The 20,656-nt window shown below is 39.9% G+C and overlaps 1 protein-coding gene across 3 annotated transcripts in view; it reads left to right on the top strand.

The window, feature by feature from the left end:
• Positions 1 to 20,656, top strand: part of CPVL (carboxypeptidase vitellogenic like) — a 130,197-nt gene that overhangs the window by 13,697 nt on the left and 95,844 nt on the right. For all 3 annotated transcript variants that reach the window (XM_059171455.1, XM_059171456.1, XM_059171457.1), the window contains exons 2-3: positions 11,278 to 11,466; positions 19,537 to 19,655. In XM_059171455.1, the coding sequence (XP_059027438.1) occupies positions 11,289 to 11,466; positions 19,537 to 19,655 (297 nt within the window). In that variant the 5' untranslated portion in view covers positions 11,278 to 11,288. The remainder of the gene's footprint in view (positions 1 to 11,277; positions 11,467 to 19,536; positions 19,656 to 20,656) is intronic.

Genomic DNA, 20,656 nt, shown 5'->3' with positions numbered 1-20,656 from the left:
GAGTGTTGGAGGGACCAGAGGCAATCACTATGTACACTTTCTTCCCCAACTTTTCCTATATTTCATATTCTCAAGTCTAGAGTTTCAATGGCTTAATTTTTCAAAGAATAAATTTTCTGCAGAAGGAGTCTGTTCCTCTGCTAGGGTCAGGAGGGGTCTGAGGCTCTACCCTGTGTTACAGACTCTCATCTGTCCCTCTGATTTTGGTGCCATGCTGTCCCTTGCCTCCCGCAGTGTCCTGGACTTACCATTGGCCTGTCTGTGATTTTGTGACATGAATGAGCTTGTTTCTCATTGATAATCTGCTTTCATTCTCTGCAGACTACCTGTTCACTTTCCATCTAACAGTAACAACAAAATTTTGATCTGCCATATTTTCTGTTTTCTTTGGCCATGGGATTTATTAGCATGGTTTTGTGAGGGAACAGAAATAAACAAATATGTTCAATTCACTGTGTTTTAGCAAAAGTATTAGGTTCCGTGTGGACCAGTTGAGTTTAATATATTCATGGGTCATGGGGTGAAGGTGTTCAGCAGGCAGCTGGGTAGATGAGCCTGCAGCTTCACAGAAGAGTGGCTATTTGAGTGGTGTCCCATGGAAGATCATCTTAGAGTGATGGGATCACCTTGGAGAGATGTGTGGAGAAAGATAAGCTATGGACCAAGGTTAGACTCCTGGGAAACCCTTTAAGGGGAAGGCAGGAGAAAAGGTAGCCATGAATGAAAATATTCTAGAAGACCCACGAAAGCACAGATTACAGAAGGCAAAGCATTGGTAAATTTACCAAAGTGGTAATGTCAACATATCAGAGAAGGCAATTAAGACAAAGACCTTTGAATTTGGGAATTTGAAGATCATTAATGATTGGGGCAAGACAGTATGGACAGAAGTGAGAATGCAGCAAGGAAGGGAATGAAAATTGTTTTGTTAGCTTTGTTTTGTTTTGCTTTCAGAAACTACAGAGGTAATTGTAGGCGATGTTTCCATCCCATGGCAGAAGAACCAGATCAATAAGTCTGTGGGCTCCTCTTGGATACTATGCATACTTGATTTTAAAATACTTAACGAGGGGTTTCAGTTCCACATTTATTTGTTCTTGCCAAGTAGTCCGTGACTTTGTTACCCTCTGATTACCTGTGCGAAGGTATTTGGGATGGTCTGATTTTTTTTTTTTTTAATATTTCCTTTATTTATTTGAGAGAGAAAGAACACAAGTAGTGGGGAGTGGTGGAGGGAGAAGCAGGCTCCCCGCTGACCGGGAGCCCGACACGGGCCTCCATCCCAGGACCCTGGGATCATGACCTGAGCTGGAAGTAGATGCTTAACTGATTGAGCCATCCAGGTGCCCCTGAGACAGTTAGATTTTTAAAGATCATTTCTTGTGATCAACTCTTATAGCTTTCCAGGGCTGGTGTGGGCAAGTAAGACCGTATGGAACTTCAAATTCTGAATATGTGTGTGAAGCTGATTCTGTTAGGGATGCCTTTCCTAATTACATGTATGATGAAATGTTCGCAGGATAATAGAGACAGTGAGGTGCAGTGGGAAAAAACTCCAGCCTGTTACACTCAGAATAAACCCCAAGTTCTATTCTACTGGGAGAATAGAATAAAATAGGGAGCCCTCCGGAATAGCAAACTCCTTTCCTTCCCCCTGATTTTTGTAGAAATTGAGAAGACAAGGAGCAAGGCGGGTGGAGAGTGAAATGCTATCTGTATTCCTGAGACAAGCTGTGCTGGGCTGAAACTCTTAGTTCTGGGCAAATGAATCTCCTGCGACTGAAGCCCAGCGTTGGGCAGATTTCCTCAGTCATGTAGAGGGTGGGGCCCAGACCAGGTGAAGAGAGGAGAGCATTGCTCCCCGTACAGAGCCTAGCATGCCTACGTTTATCTACCAGATAAACCTTTCCACCTCTCGCCCCAGCCTCCTGGGAGTGAGCAACAGGGTGGCCAGAGGCCAGCCTCACCGTGGATGGAAACATCAGGGCTGGGGAGAAGGGATTCTTCCAAATCACATGTTGACTTCCAACACCCAGAATGATCTGAGACCTGGCCTGACTCAGTACCACATTCCCCCTTACTTGCTGGACTCCAGCCACACTAGTTTCCATCCTCTTTGCCTCCTGTGATCGGGCCTTTGAGATCAGTTTTCCAACTAGGAGCTCTCTTCTCCCTAGATTCAAATGGAAGTCTCTCATATCCTTCAGAGCTGCTCCCATGTCGCTTTCTCAGAGGGACCCTCCCTAACCATCCCGTTGTAAAATAACATCACTCCTCGACCCATCACTCTGAAACCCTTTACCCTGCTTTCATTTTCTTGATAGCTCTCATCGGGCTCTTTCCCACTATAGGGTAAACTTCATGAAGGCAGACACTTTGTGTGTTTGGTTCTCTCTGCCTACACTGGAGTCTAGCACATAATTGGAGCTGAAGATACATAATTTGAACTTCATGGGACCACTTACATGCAGATTTTTTTTTTTTGATAAATGCAGTATAGTACTGTAAATGTATTTTTTTATTCCTTTTGATTTTCTTAATAACATTTTCATTCATGGGGTGCCTGGGTGGCTCAGCAGGCTAAAGCCTCTGCCTTCGGTTCAGGTCATGATCCCAGAGTCCTGGGATCGAGCCCCACATCGGGCGCTCCACTTGGTGGGGAGCCTGCTTCCTCCTCTCTCTCTGCCTCCCTCTCTGCCTACTTGTGATCTCTGTCTGTCAAATAAATAAATAAAATCTTTTTTAAAAATAATATTTTCTTTTCTCCAGCTTCCTTTATTGTAAGATTACACTGTATAATTCATATGATATACAAAATATGTGTTACTTGTTGATGTTATTGGAAGGCTTCCCGTCAACAGTAGATTATTAGTCATTAAATGTGGGGGGAGTCTGACTTTTCGGCTGTACGGGGGTCATATTCCTGACCTTCATGTTGTTAAAGGGTCAGCCTGTTTATTGAATTGAGTGGATGGTCTAGTGAACTTGGAGTCTGCCCCAGCTCTGCTCCATCAACATGGGCCCTGTTGAAGAGCCACTAACTACTCTGAAGACCAGATGAGACAAGCAAAGTACTAGACTTAACTAAGGGAGATAAGCAAAGTACTAGACTTAACTAAGGGAGTATTATATAATAATATGTAATGTGTAATACATAGTCATATCTCTGTTTTGTAATCAGGGAGGAGTTTCTTGTCACCTCAGGGAGTAATAGTTAAGATGACATTGCAGAATTTCCCAGAATCATCCTCATATAAAATATTCTCATCCATAGTGCCCAGTCTTACCCTTGTATTTACCACACTGTGTATCTTAATGTTTTATTTGATGAATTTAGTTACAGTAGATAGGAAAAAGGATGCCGAATCTAAAAAGAATTGGGCTAATTTATATCAGAAAAATAAAGAATTTCTCACTGGAAGATAGTGCTTTTGCTGTGAATCCTAAAGGACTGAGGGCTATAGCCACCCCTAAAAAATCATTTTCAAAACTGAAGGACATACACTAGAAATCCATTATGAAGCATTCTCTGGGCATGTGATTTTCACTGCGTTGTAGATAAACATGCCCTTAAATCACTTGCAATTTTAGCACCTGTAGGTTTTGCAAATGCCAAGAGAACCTAGTTTACCCAGAATTCTGCTTTTGTCAAAAGTTAGATGGAGGCAGGTTTTCTTATGTTATGTCATTGACACAGTGATATATTGTAAAAGATATGGACTTCAGAATCATTTAGATCTGGCTTCAAAATACAGCTTTACTGTTTATAGTAGTTAAGTGGGGGCTTGAGAAAATTATTCCAGGACTAGAGAAATTGTTCAACCTGGGACTTCGTGTCCTCATCTGGGTATGTCTTATGTAAACCTCTGGATTCAGGATCTCTCTAAGGATAGTGTCACAGTCAGATAAACACATGTTGCCCAGGGCACCTGGATGGCTCAGTGGGTTAAAGCCTCTGCCTTCAGCTCAGGTCATGATCCCAGGGTCCTGGGATTGATCCCCACCTTGGGCTCTCTGCTCCTCGGGGAGCCTGCTTTCTCCTCTCTCTCTGCCTGCCTCTCTGCCTACTTGTGATCTGTGTCTGTCAAATAAATAAAAAAACACACATAAAAAACACACTTAAAAAAACACACACACACACATACTGCCCATTAACAAATGAAAGGCTTTGAGATGTTCTGGAAACAGAAACCCTGTTTAAGTTTGTTTAACCCAAATTTTTCCAAACTTTTTTCCCTTTAAAGTCCATTAATATCGGGGCACGTGGGTGGCTCACTAGGCTAAAGCCACTGCCTTTAGCTCAGGTCATGATCTCAGGATCCTGGGATCTCTGCTCAGCGGGGAGCCTGCTTCCCCCTCTCTCTCTCTGCCTGCTGCTCTGTCTACTTGTGATCTCTCTCTCTCTCTCTCTCTTTCTCTCTCTCTCTCTCTGTCAAATAAATAAATAAAAAATCTTTTAAAAAATCCATTAATATCTTACTGAGCTAATATTTCACAAAGGGTCCTGTGAGAGATCTTGGCTTATAATAATGCCAGACATACCTCGATAAGAAATCAATTTAGCTTCTCTTTCCCATTTGATTGTTGATGGTTCACATTTTACCCCCTCCATCCTGACTCTTCCCAGAGTTTTCCCCACCTCCAGTTGGATATTGGTCCCACTATCCATGTCTTAGTTCCTAGGGCTACTATAAAAAGGACCACAAACGGGGTGGTGGGAGAGGATTTAAAACATCAGAATGTTTTAAGTAGGCTTGCCTACAAAACGTAGCTCACACGTCTCACCACTCCCCCGATACCCCTTGGCTCCAGCCTCTGCCGTCTCTCCCAGAATATTACATTGGCCTCCTGGTTCCATCCTTTTTCTCCCATAGTCCACTTGTTAGATGGCAGCCGGAGTGACCATTTCCCGTTTCACAATTCTGAGCAGATTGTATTATTCCCTAATGCTAACGAATATGAATAGAGCTAAAACTCGACCTATTTTGTTCCTGACCACCCTCTGAATTCATCATGTGCCTGCCACTTCCTTCCTCATTCACTGTGCTCCCATCAACCAACAACAAATAAAATTTAGTTGCACCTCAGGGCCTTTGCATTGTTTCCTCAAGGGGGGCTCTACCCAGAGATGTTTCCAGAACCTACATGAAGTGTTAGCCCAGCAGGAGGGCCTAGGATATACATGTTCCTCTACCATGTTTTGTTGAATAAATAAATCCACAGAATGCATGACATAAAATTTTTAGATATTACGCAATAATAAGAAGCCTTTCCTGATCAAAACCTGTTGGTTTGGGAGGGCGCCTGGGTGGCTCAGTCAGTTCTGCGTCTGCCTTCAGCTCTGGTCATGATCCCAGGGTGCTGGGGAACCTGTTCTTCGGTGCCTCTCCCCTGACTCGTACTTTCTCTCTCGCTTACTCTCTCTCAAATTTAAAAAAAAAAAAAAAATCTTTAAGAAAAATTGTTGGTTTAAGAAATACTGGGCTAAAGTTTTAACAGGTTGATTTACAGAAGAACTTCTTAGCAACATAATAATTTAATTCTGTAGGGATATAATATATTTCCAAATTTACCTGAATAAGGAGGAGGGACTCTGTCCCACATTTTGGGAGATGCTGGTATTGGGACTATAGAATAGTCTTAGAATTGGCATTAACTCTTTGCTTTACTACTTATTAGTGATGTGGACTTGGGCCAATTATATATATATATATATATATATATATATAAAATAAATTCTCTGAGGATCAGCTTCAAATCCCTAAAGTGGGATGATAACACTATCTGCCCCAGAAAGGTCAGAAATAAAAATATAAAGCAATTAGCACATTTCCTTGAATATAGAGAATGTTCAGTGATTGGTAGCTATTACTGATGAGGCCTCATAAAAATGTCTTTCTGTTTCAAAGCCGTTACTAACACTTTGGGACATGTCTTCTTCTAACTTCCCACCCCCATTCAAATTTTCCTTTTCGCTGGAGTGAGACTTTGAGGTAAAGTCAGATGATATTATTCCTCCTCTTCCTGATTCTTTTCATCGTCTACCTGCCACGTATCTCCCTTTCCTATGAGTCCAAAAATACGATGGCAGAGATGGGAATGACTGAGTCATTAGCAAGATTAGATGCCCCTGTCTGATGCCAGTGGGGTGGTCTGGGAGAAGGAGATGGGCATGTTCTCAGTGCCCCCTCAGCAGAAGGTTGCCTGTCACCTCTCACCTGGTGTGTCTGGCACTGTGTCTTTCCTGGGGAAAGAGCGCTTCGAACATCAATTTGAGACATTAAAATGATGTCCTAAGGAAAATGAGTAATGGATTCCTCAGAATAAAGACTTATTTAGTTGAAGGTTCGTTTATCTAAATGAACAAATAAAACACTGGTTTGCATGGAAATCTTTCAGCAAAACAGCTAGAATTGGTATTTAGTGGAAGGTTGCATAATAGCTCTGTTATAGGATTCAGGTGCTTGGGATACGCTTGAATAATCTCGAGATGTGCTTACATCTTTGTAGAGTAGAGGAACCACGTTCCCATACCTTTCTTTTATTGCAGAGTTCATGGAAATGTCTATTACTAGTTGGCCTGTTTTGTTTTGGGGAATTTTTTTTATTTTTTCACATTGGGAGCTACTAACCAGTTAAATATGGACAGGGGAATCCAAATAGCTATTTTATTGCAGGTACAGCATTTATTATGTGAGCAATTCCTATCTGTTGGTTGGAATAATTATCATATAAAATAGGCAAGTGGGAAGGGGAGAACAGAGAGTGGCTGTTCCTTGTCCTCATTCTGGAGTTTTTGTTTTTGATTCTTTCTTCATTGGTAGAACACACAGTTTCCGAAAAGTGGCTTTTTCAGGTTTCTTTTCCAGAAGGCTTGCATATCTGACCTGTTAATGGTTGCTTTCAAACACTAGGACAACTTGGCAGGGTTTTCCTTTTTGTCTCTTCTACTGATTATTTCAATTGGAATGGGAGTGTGATGGAAAGTAGTTTCCAGCTCATTTTTTTCAAATTAGGAATAGGAGACCACTGTGTGTGGGTAAATCTTTAGAAACCAGTTCTCTGGGGGTGGGAATCTTTGCTGATTTCTGTGGTGTAAATACTCCCACCAGGGCTTATTTCAAGGTACCAGCAAGATGTTCCTGAACACAGAGTTGGAAAGAAATGCACTGTAGCAAACCATTATGGAATTTCTCTATCAAATACAAAAACCATATCCCTGGAGTCACAGTAAAATGTAGTAAATAGTTATGAAGTGATGAGTTCTGAATATTTATTACTTAGGTTTTTAAAGAGGGCTTATTAAATGGTAAATTTAATTTTTAACAATGGCTTTGTTGAACATCGAGCTCTCAAAGCTCCTGGAAAGGTAACCACTGGTTTTAACACATTGACTGGGACCCAGAGAAGTCACTGTCACACTAAAGTTTTGATGCATGAGCTGGCAGAACCTGGATTTCTGTTTCTAAAAACCAAATTTCTCTAGGAAGATTGACTTCTTAATATTTCTCTTTATTCATTTGTCACTTTTTATTGCACATTCTAATGATCTCTGAAAAGGGCTTCAGACTGTTACAGGCTGTTAATTATCTATTGAGATAATAACAGAATATCTGAATATAATTGTAACCAAGGATGGAGTGTGGAAATCAGATTTGATGTAGAGCCATAAATAGATCCTGGCTTTGAGTCTTGGCCCTGCTACTCACCAGCGGTGTAATCTTAAGTCACTTACGTACTTCTCTGGCTCCAATTTTAGTCTCCAAGATGAAAGAATTAAGCCACATGAATCTCTAATATCTCATATCTGTCTAAAATATGATTCATTATTTAGACACATCAGTTCAACAGATATTTGCCAATACCAACTATGTGCACATTTGTCACGGACTCGATTCCAGGCAGAATTAAACACAATATAATTATAGAAATTATTATTATAACAGCATCTCACATTTATGCAGAGCTTTCTCATTTGCCAAAGAGAAAGTGTACTTTGAGTCTTGATGTTCTATGGCTCTAGGAAATCAAGACACATCCTCATAGAATGTTAGAGAAAGAAGAATGTATTCTAAAAGAACAAACAGAACCCTTATTCCTAGGAAACGCAAGAGGTCATAACCAGGTAGTAACAAGGAATAAGGAACAAGCATTTTTTTGCCATGTCTATCAGTTGCTTCATTTATCTTAACAAAAGCAAAACCGAAAACTTTTTTTTTCTAATTATAAGAGTCATTATTGTAGAAACTTTAGAAATTTTTAAAAAGTATTAGAGAAACTACCATATATCCAATATAATAGCCTATTCTTCTTTACCTAATATTTTAGTATATTTTCCAAAATATTCTTAACATTTTAATTGCTGTGTATAATTCCATCTTTTTGGTGTACAACAACTTACTTATCTTAAATTGTTTACATTGTTGACAGTTTTTATTATTCTAAGGATCACTGTGTTAAATAGCTGTTTTTATAGAAAAATACTGTACTTTGGACATAAGGTTTCCAACTAATATTTAAGGTTTAGTAAGATAATTTTAATAAATCATATGCTTTGGACCTTTAGCTTACTTAATTCTGCCAATATTGCTTTGTATTTACTTAGATTTTATGTTTCTAAACATTAGAAGGAACAGATTGCCTGAATCCTTCAATATGATATATTTGAACTGGAAATAGCATCAATATTTTCATATTATTTCATATAGACATGGTAAATTGTATGGTTAATCATTTTTTTTCACTTTCTTTGGGCAATAGCTTCTAGCACAAGGTGTTTTGTTTAGAAAGTACTCAGTAAATGTTCAATACATTACAAGATTTGAGCTAATTTAGGATAAACGAAAACATTTGAGAAGAATTTAAGAAAAAAAAGAAACAATACTTCTCCATTCATGATAATAGCTCTCATTTTCATGAAGAAAGATGACAGCCCGGCACAGTTCAGGAATTCTGATGGTTAAATGAGAATTATGAAATGAAGTATGTTGTTGCTTTAATTCACCGGCATGAGAAACCATGACTCTAATAGTTATTTGATTAAATGTTAATGAGATCTACTAAATTGACCCAACTCTTACTTTTATGTATTAGATGTATGTCAATTAAAACAAGATGAGTTTTACCTCTTTCCTCCTTTAACATCTTTGAGTCAACATCTGCTTACAAGGGAAGTGTTGTTACTGCCCTGGTTATTTAAATATTAATGACTTCCATTAAAGGGAGCTGGAGGTTTGCAACAGGAAGATGGAGAAATTAGATGGCCTGATTAGTTTCTTGCCTCCAGGAAAAAAAAAAAAAAAAAAACAACTCTTACTGGAAGAGCTTCTTCCCCTATTTTTTTTGCTTCCACAGATTTTTTTTTCCCTGAACCAGTTAGAGAGTAAGATTGTTGATTTTAAGTATTCCTTGAAAGTAGTTATGTTATTAAAACATCAGTGTAACAAGTTCACATAATTTAAAAAAATGTTTTATCAGCTCCATAGTGGTCACTACTCTTGGGATTCTTGGGACTAATTTCAGGTTTTAAATTCATTTTGTTCCTTATTATAGGCAAAACCATTTTTTAGCTACGGATTGTATTTGGTTGGGCTTGTTTACATGAAGTATGGGGAATTCTATTAAGTCAATCATGAAAGATTTGACAAGCATTGTATATTTGATCAAATTATAAGGGTAAATGTCTATCTTACTGGGGAAATGTGTCTAAAATTTGTTACAACCAGTATCTTCATGTTATGCCAGTTTGGGTTGTGATAAACACGTGGTAATAGATTTTTATATATTTTGTGTTTTTAAGATGTTTTAATGGCATGGTATTTTAAAGCACCATTTTAACAGTCCAAAGCAGGCATTATGTTCACATAATTATATACTTCTTTTTACATCCAGAAACCTGAGTGAGTAAAGTATTTATTTGTTTTGTGTACTTTACTTAAGACTTTAGAGCTAAGAATTTGGATCATGCTTAAATAGTAGTAAGGCAGAGTAATAATAGTACTGATGTAGGATCATAATTCTTAGCATTAAGGATTAAGGTGAATCAGGTGTGGCCTTTGCCCAGGGTAAAATTTAAGAGCATGCCAAAAAACTCAATAATCATGATACATAGTATTTTAATGCAATATTTGGTGGGGGGGATCAAAATTAATGCAAGAAAAAAATCCATGATAAACAAAACATCAAAATTTTAGAAAAAGTTGCAGTTCAGCCCTGCCTGTTCACCTGACTCAACTTAACCTGACCTTGGCCTTGACTGGGCTCTGCATGTCCTAGGATGAGGCATTCCTTGGAGTCAAATTTTCCTTATCTAAAATTGGTGATAATCACTTTTGATTTCCTGGTCGGGTTATTAAGATATTCAGATCAGCTGGAAACACTTGGGAAAGCCCATTGTAAATTCAAATTATATGTTTATGTACAAGTTTAGGGAAATCATATAATTTTAAGCCATTATTATTATCAGCTGAGATGAATACTCTAGACAAACATTAGATTCGAAGACCCTTAAAAAGCTGTGTTCATAAAGTTTGAGGCATAGCTCTGGAGTTTACTTATCGGGTAGCTATAGGGACAGGGACCTAAAGATAGTCCTAGGACCTCCTTCTTCCTTCTTTCTTTTTTTGTTCTCGGATGCAAAGTTTATGATTTGTAGAGAGAGAAGAGGTAATCGGAAATCTGTTTTGTTTGTTTTAAATTTTTAAAATTTCTCTGCCATGGACAACTCATATCTCCCTTTTGCTCAAGCTGTTCCACCCATCAGTGATGCCTTCCCCATCTCTCCTGCCCATTTGGGCTCCACCTGCCTTTTACGCCCTCTGCAACCTTGGTAAGGCCTTCCTGGGTTCTCTCAGTCTTCCCAATCCTCTCCCTTCCTGTGGTAAGTAACTGTCTCTACCACTCATCTGGTGATCAGTTACAGAGTCCTGTTGTCTTGAAGTTTTAGCTAATCCTGCATTGAATTTTAAAAAAATTTTTAAAAATTCAAAAGTTTATCACTTTTCAGACCACGGTTTTAGAAATAGAAATTGTCTTTCTATATTTAGAAATACAAATATAAACCTGGATAGTGCCTCCTTCTCTCTTAGACTGCCCACTTTAGGGTAAGCAAGGATTGGGTCTGTTTTATTCAGGTTGTATCCAAGGTGCTTAACACGCCCAATATACTTTTCTTTTTTTCAATATACCTATTTTTTGAATGAAATAAATGAAGGTCTTATATGTAAAAAGCCTGGGTCAATATTTACTCTTCAGAATCATTTGTCGTTTTTCTCCTAGGACTAGAGGGAATGGTTGGTGCCATGTGGAAGGTGACTGTTTTGGTGACCATGTTCATGTTCAGCCCTGGTGGTAATGGACTCTTTCACTCCATATACAAAAAAGCTCGGGTTTCCGTACCACGTAAGGGAGACGTAGGAAAGCCATTATTTCTTACTTCCTACATTGAAGCTGGAAAACTCGAAGAAGGTAAGTTTCATAAAATCAGAAAACCACTGGTAAATTTTCAACAGGTTTTTTATATTTTTTTAAGCAGTCATCTTACAGGATTCAAAATACCTTCCGGGGTTTATACTCAGTTGTTTTATTTCAAATATTATTGTTTGATGTCCTATGTTATCAGAATTTTTAGCTAAAATGAGAGTTTTTCAGGGACAGATTATCTAGTGATGGAGGCCCAACAGTTCTATTTATAAAAAAAAATTAGCATAGTGTCCGTCCACAGCTGGACACTTAATGAAGTGACTATTTTTTTTTAAAGATTTTATTTATTTATTTGACAGAGAGAGATCACAAGTAGGCAGAGAGGCAGGCAGAGGGAGAGAGGGAAGCAGGCTCCCTGCTGGGTAGAGAGCCCCATGTGGGGCTTGATCCCAGGACCCTGAGATCATGACTGGAGCTGAAGGCAGAGGCTTAACCCACTGAGCCACCCAGGCACCCCTAATGAAGTGAATATTAACCTTAGAACTTGATATATGTCAGTTACTGGTTCAAAGGATTCTACATAAACTCATGTAAGCATCTCCACAGCCCAGGGGGGAGCTGTACCCATTTGACACACAAAAACACTAAAGCAGGAAGAGATTCTGCTACTTGCCAGAGTCAGCTGGACACCAGCTGGTAGATTCAGGATTCACACCCAAACAACCTCACTCCTCTCTATGACCACAGGCATCATGTTGGGCCCCTTGGCCTGGCAATTCCCCAAACCTCCTAGGCCTCGGTTTCTTCCTTAACTAGATGGACAAATAATCACTTAGTCACGTTGCAGGGATGTTAAGAATCAGAGGAGAAAATGCACATGAAGGCTCTTTGTAACCTGTAAATTTTTTCCTAAATATTAGTGTTTGCAAGTGGTTTTTATTTAGACATTGTGGGTTTTTCTGTTACTATTAATAGGAAAGAGGTGTTATTTGGTATCATCAGAGACTGAAATTTATGGTATTTTAAGCTCTTAATGCTTCTTTATATTTAAGTAAATCACTGTGTAGATAAATTACTTAATCTTTCTGGACATCAGTAGGCTCCTGAACTATAAAATAGTATTTAGGCAGCTAGCCTGAGGTGCTATTTGTATAAGGAATCAGAGAAATGGGGTGGTAGCTGGAGGGTGCTATGGGGTCAGGAAGGGTCTTTAAGAGAGTAAGAGACCATGTGTTTGCTGATAGAAATGATCCAGGAGAGGATGGGGCAACTATTTCAGGAGTAATTACTTTTTTTTTTTTTTAAGATTGTATCTACTTATTAGAGAAAGTGAGAGCAGGTGGAGGAGCAGAGGGAGGGGGACAAGCAGACTCTACACGGGTCTACAGGGGCAGAGCCTTACATGGGTCAATCCCACAACCCTGAGATCATGCATGACCTGACCTGAAATCAAGAGTCAGATGCTTAACTGACTGAGCAACGCAGGTGCCCCAGGAGTACTTTCTTTAAGTAGATGAGCAATATGGCGGCTGGCCCATAGATGGAGGGGTTTGGTTTGAAAGACTGAAGTTTCTCTCTCATCACAGAAGGGAAAACTGAATTAATGGCTGTGAGGCTGGTAGGTTGATTGATAGCAGGAGAATTTGTGGAAGCAATACTGGATATTTTAGGGAAATAACCATTTTAAAGACCAAAATAAGCATGTGGACTCTGTTAAGAAGTTTTAAAGTAAGGCCGCTTCTCTTCATTTGAAATTTTCTCATAGCTAATAGGATATCATCATTTTTGTTTTGCTTTGTTTTGTTTTGTTTCCTTTAAAACCAACACATTCTTGTATCTTAAAGGTTGCATTTGAGTCCTGGTGACATGTCTTTTTCTGACATACATACTGACTCCATGTCTCATTATCTTTTTTCTAAGAAAAGGTGAAAAACTTTGATAATGTGGTCAGTGTACATTAGTGTATATTTGATGATGTAGTCAGAGAATGTAGTTAGTTCTTTTTTAAAAAAAGACTCATTTTTACTTGATGTGGAAAATAGTTCAGGCTCATATCACAAAACAAATATGAAGAGGCGAATAAATATCCAAATCCACCAAAATGAATCACATGCATTCATGTTGGATTCTTTAATAAGTGGAGAGTGATGACTTAGATTTTGTTCATTAACAGGAAATCAAAGGAAATAATTTAGGTTAGAGCTAAATAAGAGCTGAATACTCATAACCCACCCTACCAATCCACAGATGAGGAATTTGAGATTTTAATACCTTACATGAACTGACCAAGGAAATGCAGATAAGAGTACCAGAGATGTGTTTAGGACTCAGATTTTCTGACTTCTTCTCTGTGATATGCCTGCTACAATTTATTTTCCTTTATTTAAGACTCTTGTGTTCTCCTTCTTCTTTTTTTTAAAGATTTTACTTATTTAAGAGAGAAAAAGAGCACACGGTGGGTGGAGAAGGCAGGGGGAGAGAGAGCTGAGCAGGGAGCCTGGTGCGGGACTCGATCTCAGGACCCCGGGATCATGACGTGAGCTGAAGGCAGACACTTAACCCATTGAGCCACCCAGGTACCCCAAGACACTTGTGCTTTTCTGATGTAACCAGATGCACACACGAAACAATTAAGGAATAAAACAGTGAGTACTAAACCACTAAATTATTACATTCGAGGTAGGCATAATGGAAATTTTGAGAAGGCTATCCTATTGGTTGGTTAGTGCAGAAAACAGTAATAGTGTAGTAGTCAAAATAACAAATGACTAATATTTAATAACTATATGCCCAGGACCTAGCATAGTTTCTTTTCTTTTCTTTTAAGGATTTTATCCATCCATTTGACAGAAAGAAAGAGAGAGCACAAGCAGGGGGGCAGCATGCAGAGGGAAAAGCAGTGTCTCCACTGAACAGGGAGCCCAACATGGGGCTCGATCCCAGGACTCTGGGATCATGACCTGAGCTAATGGCAGATCCTTAACTGACTGAGCCACTCAGGCACACCGCCCCCCGCCAGCACAGGTTCTATATGTAATAGGCACTAGATAAATATTTGTACAGTTCAAGTTTTATACCCGAATATGTGCCAAATATGGGTGTTACTCACACCTTAGTTTATTTAATCCTCAGAGCAACCCTAGTGAAGAAGTTAAAGTATTGTTCCCATTTTACAGGTGAGAAAACTGAGGCCCAGAAAATTAAGTATTTTGGTCAAGGTTGTTTAAAGATAGTAAGTGACAGAGATAGAATTAAAAGCTATCTCTGCTGACTCCAGAACCCGAGGTATAAGTCTCTGTGTGACTAGATCCAGACTTGAAGCTGCTAAGTGAGATTTGGGCAGATATAGAAGGACGTGCATGTACTAAGGAAAGCAGTTCCAACCGAGACATTTGGTGAAAGTGACTGTGGTGGTGTGTCTGTATCACATCTGGAAGAACCAAGTCAAAAGCATATGAGGAAGCCCATCTGAGAAACCATCCACATCCCTCCCATTCCTGTATTTGTTGCCTAGAAGCATTTCACCATTGTGGTCACGAGCAGTACAGGAGAAAGCTCCTGGTGGGTGGGGGTAGTTTTCATCCTCTGTCCTTCTGTGCCAAGTCTGTTGGCTCACCATCGGATGAGCAACAACATCTAAAATAGTAAATCTGATATAATGTCACTTTCTAAAGTTCTGTTACACAGTCAAAATTTTTGAATGGAATTTTAAGTAGCTAATCCAAAATCTGGTACATCTGGGTATTCAAATGCAGTCCTGATAACATAATTAAAGATAATTTTATTCATCCGCTTTACTGAAAGTTCAGGAAACTCTGGACAGATGGTCCCCTCATTCCCCCAAATCCCTTTTGTTTATTGAGTCCGTCAAAACCTTAGGAACGTGAGTCTTAGTATCACAATGGAGCATTCTTGAGATAGATAGTAATTCACAAAAAGACAAGGGAAATTTTTGCTTTTTAAATCTCCCAATTAGCTGGTTTAGTTTTGTGTAATTGTAATTGCATGTTTACTTTCTCTGCAGCTAGAGGAAACCCTTAAAACAAAATGAATAAAGGAGGCAAATTTTAAAATCTTTACAGATACTGCCCTCTCACAAACTTTAAAGACTATTTTTTTTATTAGGTCTTTATTATTACTTACAGTCTGGCAGTGTCTTGTCTTGTACTGGAGTCTTTGTAAATGTGAGGTACATCCTGATTGGCTAGTTCAAGTCCTTCTTTGGTCACACTCCAAACTTTTTCAAAGTGTTAATGTCACAAACATTGGTAACTGCAGTAAATAATACGGAGGAAGTGAAATCACTTCAAAGAAAACCTTTTCCTTTTTTTAACTGTTTTGAACATTTGTATTGTGAGTCATGGTTGCAGGAAATAAGAAACTCCTAAAATCTTGGGAGTTTATTTTCCATGTTTCATCAGTAGACTTTGGAAGGATAAACCGAACATTTGAAAATATGAAATATCATTTTAGTTGAAAGATCGTTCAATTATTTTACCATGATTTTGTTAAAGGAAATTTAAAAATTGAAACGGGGTGAAACACATTTTTGTGGGCCAGGGAAACCTTCTTCTAAATTCTTAAGATTGTCATAAGGCTCCCTTCCTTAGCAGATTTTTGTAGAAATATGTTCATCTTACTGTGTTGTCAGTTTGCCAGGCTTTCGTTTATCAATTCATTCATCCGTTCACTAAATTCATTAAAAAGTGTGTATTGAATGTCTTTAAGTTCTTAAGTCAGCCTCCCTGTGGATACAAAGATAAACAAGGCAATTTCCTTGCTTTCCAGTACTCCCTGATCTAGAAGGAAAGCAGGAAATGCACCTGAGTAAGTAAAAGGGAACAGACAAACATCTTTGGAAGCCTCAGTCAAGGACGGCCGGGGGAGCACTGGAGTCATTTTCAGAGCAGGCAGTGGACCTTGTGCTCGGCTGGCCACAGAGAGATAGATTGATTCAATCATCTCTCTCCCATCTTCCATTCCCTTCAGCTACTTTCTATTACATATTTCCTTTTTCTCATTCTACTTTGACCTTCCTCATTTTTCTTTGTCTTCTTTCTCGAATCCTCTCCCACTCACTTACCTCTCTGTGATTCACATCTCAACTTATTCTCAGCCCCTCCATCTCCAATTCTCTCTCCTCCTTTTTGAGGTTCTCTGATTGGAGAATATTCATAGTTTGGGGGACAATATGTCAAAAGTGTTTTAGGTACAAAATTCCAGTTAGAAAAGAAATTAAGTCCTGGAGATATGATAATATACAGCGTAGTGACATATTAGTTAGTAGTTAGTAGTAGTTAGTAATAGTGATTAGTAGACATAGTTAACAATACCATATTGCATATTGGAAAGCTGCTAAGAGAATAGATCTTAAATACAGTTCTCATTATAAGAAAAAAAAAAATGTAACGTGTATGGGGAGGGGTGTTTACTAGACATTGTGGTGACCTCTTCACAATATATACAAATATCGAATGGTTAGGTTGTACATCTGAAACTACTATAATGTTACACATCCATTATATCTCAATTTTTAAATGGCAAAAAAAAAAAAAAGAAAGAAAGAAAGAAAGAAAAGAAACGGAAAAAAAAAAAAAGAAAGAAAAGAAAAGAAGTTTTGAAAGTCTGCCCAGCGCCAGAGGGTGATCCTTCTTCGGTCTAATGGAGAGCGGAAACAAGGAAGGGTGGAGGGAAACAAGGCTGCTGTGGGGAGGGTTGTAGCCTGGGAGGAAGGCAGGCACATACCATGTTCCCCAAACATTCCCCTTTTCCTTTTCTTCAAATGCTCCTCTCCCTTTCTTTTGTCTTTGCTTTTTTCTGGCAGAGAAAACTAAGTCTATTTGGGAAGAGCTAGAGAAGCTGGATGGAGTTATGCAGTCTTCCCTAGGGAAACCGGACTAAGCCAGAAAAAAGCAATTAGGAGAAAAAGCACCTTCACTGCAGGTGCAGTGGCCCATGGGCTAGTGATGATATTCTCTTCCCTCGCCTGTGCCCGCATTTAAAAAAAATTTATTTATTTATTTATTTATTTATTTATTTGAGAGAGAGACAGAGTGAGAGAGCATGAGAGGGGAGGTCAGAGAGAGAAGCAGACTCCCCATGGAGCTGGGAGCCTGACGTGGAACTCCATCCCAGGACTCCGGGATCACGACCTGAGCCGAAGGCAGTCGCTTAACCAACTGAGCCACCCAAGAGCCCCCTGAGCCTTCTTTTTTTTTTTTTTTTTTTTAATATTTATTTATTTATTTATTTGACAGAGAGAGAGATCAGAAGTAGGCAGAGAGAGAGAGGGAAGCAGGCTCCTCGCCGAGCAGAGAGCCCTATGCGGGGCTCGATCCCAGGACTCTGGGATCACGACCCGAGCGGAAGGCAGAGGCTCAACCCACTGAGCCACCCAGGCGCCCCCTGAACCTTCATTTTATGTGCAGCGTTCTTCATTTGATCCTTGTGGAGAGCCCAGGGTGGGGGAGGAAATCAGTATCCACACTTTGCACAAGAGGAAAGAGAGACTTGGAGAGATCAAGCAACTTGTCAGGGAGCCTGGTCAAAATTACAGACCTAGGTCTGCCCGATTGAGAAACGCTGTTCTTCCTGTTCTCCTAGCTTAGCAGGACCGTCTGGAAACTGCCGTTGAGACCCTGCCTTTGTCCTACCATCTCCTCTGCTCCCAGGTGCTCCTTGTTCCTGATGAGCAGGTGCATTTCACAGCTTAGTTGGTGTCATGGATGAATCAGGACCAAGCTTCCTGACGTTTTCCTCTCTGCCAACCTTAATATGTGTCAGATATAAATAGCTTTTCTTGAATCAGTACTTTTTACTGGGGACACTTGCTTTGTCACCACTAAGGAAACTCTCTTCACCCAGACCCCTCTTTCAGTTCCCCCTACACGCTGCCATCTCTTTCTTGTTTCTTCTCCATTCTGTTCCTGATCCCTGTTCCTGTTTCTGCTCCCCTGCCACCCATACTTTCGGACTAACTCTGTGGTCAAGCAGCAGCATAGCAGGGTGAGAGAAGGAGCAGACTCTGAAGCCTAACTGCTAGGTTTGCTTGCCTCCCAGCTCTCCTTTACGAGCTGTGATCTCCGGCAAGGTACTTACCCTCTCTGAGCTTCAGCTCATCTATAAAGTGGGGAACAATAATTACACCTATTGCATAACATAAAGCCCTCAGTACTGTTGCCTTTAAAGTGTTAGCTCTCCTATGGGCACCTGGGTGGCTCAGGAAGTTGAGCATCTGACTCTTGGTTTGGGCTCAGGTCCTGATCTCAGGGTCCTGAGATTGAGCCCTGGATCTGTAGGGCTCTGTGCTCAGCAAGGAGTCTGCATCCCTCTCTCTCTCCAACAAATAAATAAAATCTTAAAAAAAAAAGTGTTTGCTCCTTTGCTCCTAAAGTGTTTTATATACTTCTGGGTGTCCTCAAGCTATCTGAGCAGTCCCTCTTTCCCCCTCCCTGTCTTTTGTCCCTTTGGTGCCATAAAAAAGCCACAACCTCTGCCCTCTACAACCATCCTGTTGTACTATTTGGCTTCCTCTGAGTAGCCACGAGGTCAGCCTTAGTCTCACTGGCTGCCCCACCCTACCTTCCCCAGCCTTACCCGCTGCCCACATGCGTCAGCCCATTTCCTTTAATGGAAGTGGCAGGCCTTTTGCTTTCATGATAAGGAGAGTGTGGAGAATATAGGCCTTCCGGAGGCTGAGCTATATAGCTGTGTTGTTTCTCTTTCAACTGCCTCATGTTTTGGGATTGGGTGACTTCTGCCCTGGCCTTCCCAGTGGCTCAAATGTGAATACCATGATTAACTTTTTAGAGTGGAGCTTAAAAAATATAGATATACATCTTATTATAGCTCATAAACTATATTTGGGGACCAAAAAAAAAAAAAAAGTTTAAAAATGTCAGTTGTCCTTGGCTAGGTTGTGAATATCAAATATATGGAATGGACCAGGGCGGGCTGGAATTTGCTACAGTAAGCAGCTTTGTGCCAGTCCCCTGGTAGCCTTTCTTTTCACTCCATCGCAGCCCTGGCCCCTGGGAGGGAGAAGACGGGCTGAGATGGAGCTGGCTAACGTTGTATCATTTCTCTAATCCTTGGGTAAATTTGTTCTTCCACTAGGAAAAAGAAAGAGTTTGGTCGCTCCTTTCCCAGGTTTGAATGTGAAGAGTTATGCTGGCTACCTCACCGTGAATAAGACCTACAACAGCAACCTTTTCTTCTGGTTCTTCCCGGCTCAGGTAGGCGGGCAAGAGCGCCCTCATAGGACACTAACCCTCAGGGGCTGGGGTTGCTGCCCCAGGGCAGACAAGTTAGCCTACAAACAATGTACTTTAAAAAAAAATATTTTTTTTGCATCTTTTAGATTTTTTTCTAAAAATAAGTGCCAGTGACTCTGTGTGGTGTTCCTGTTTATGTGCAGGAAACAAATGTTTGCAGGGAAGGTCCAACTTTTAAATTCCTTGCAGCCTTGTGTAGAACAGTCACATTACCACCTTCTTCCTGCCGTGGTCTTCTTAAATCATTCTGTTGTCATTTTGTTCTAAAAATACCTTGGGCGAGAATGGGCGGTTGGGAGCCAATGGATGATAAGGAATGGGGAGATTCCCAAAATGCCCAGGTAATGCCCATCTAAGTTAATTGATGGTAGATTTCCATGGCTCCGCTGTCCACAGACTTTGTAGTACCAGTTCTTATTTTTGTACTCTCCCCTTCAAGCATCCAGTACCCACTGAGTAGTGTTCTGTGGGAACACAGAAGAGAGAGAACTGAATATATTCTGGTAGACTTTGTGGGGACAGGTGGGGAGGACTGCTGATCTAGGATGGAACTCTAGAACACAGATGACTCACTTTCTCAGGCTCATATACATACACAGCTGGGTATGTTCTTATACTTCACCAGTCTTGCTTAGTGCTTGGTGATGAAACACAACTCTTCAGCACGAACAAATCACTTTAGGCTAATGGGTACTGTTTGGTAGGGAGGGGCTTGTGAATATTGGTAGAGTTGCTAAGATGCTTAAATAAATTTATCGCACCACAGGATCATTTTCTATTTTTATTTTCCAAATTGGATTTGGGTTAGAAACCAGAGGAAACAAAGAAAAAGCTATCCCTAGGGAGGGTAGTATTTATATTTGCATCTGATTTGCATAGAGCAGCATTGCATATATAAAATTGTTTACTCTAGTTTAAAGCAAATTAAATTGCTTTTATTGGTACGATATTGCTTTCTTAAC

Source organism: Mustela lutreola, chromosome 4, assembly GCF_030435805.1.
Source record: "Mustela lutreola isolate mMusLut2 chromosome 4, mMusLut2.pri, whole genome shotgun sequence".
Taxonomy (NCBI): domain Eukaryota; kingdom Metazoa; phylum Chordata; class Mammalia; order Carnivora; family Mustelidae; genus Mustela; species Mustela lutreola.
Note: the sequence above shows the minus strand (reverse complement) of the source record. Positions and strands in the feature narration are given on the sequence as shown.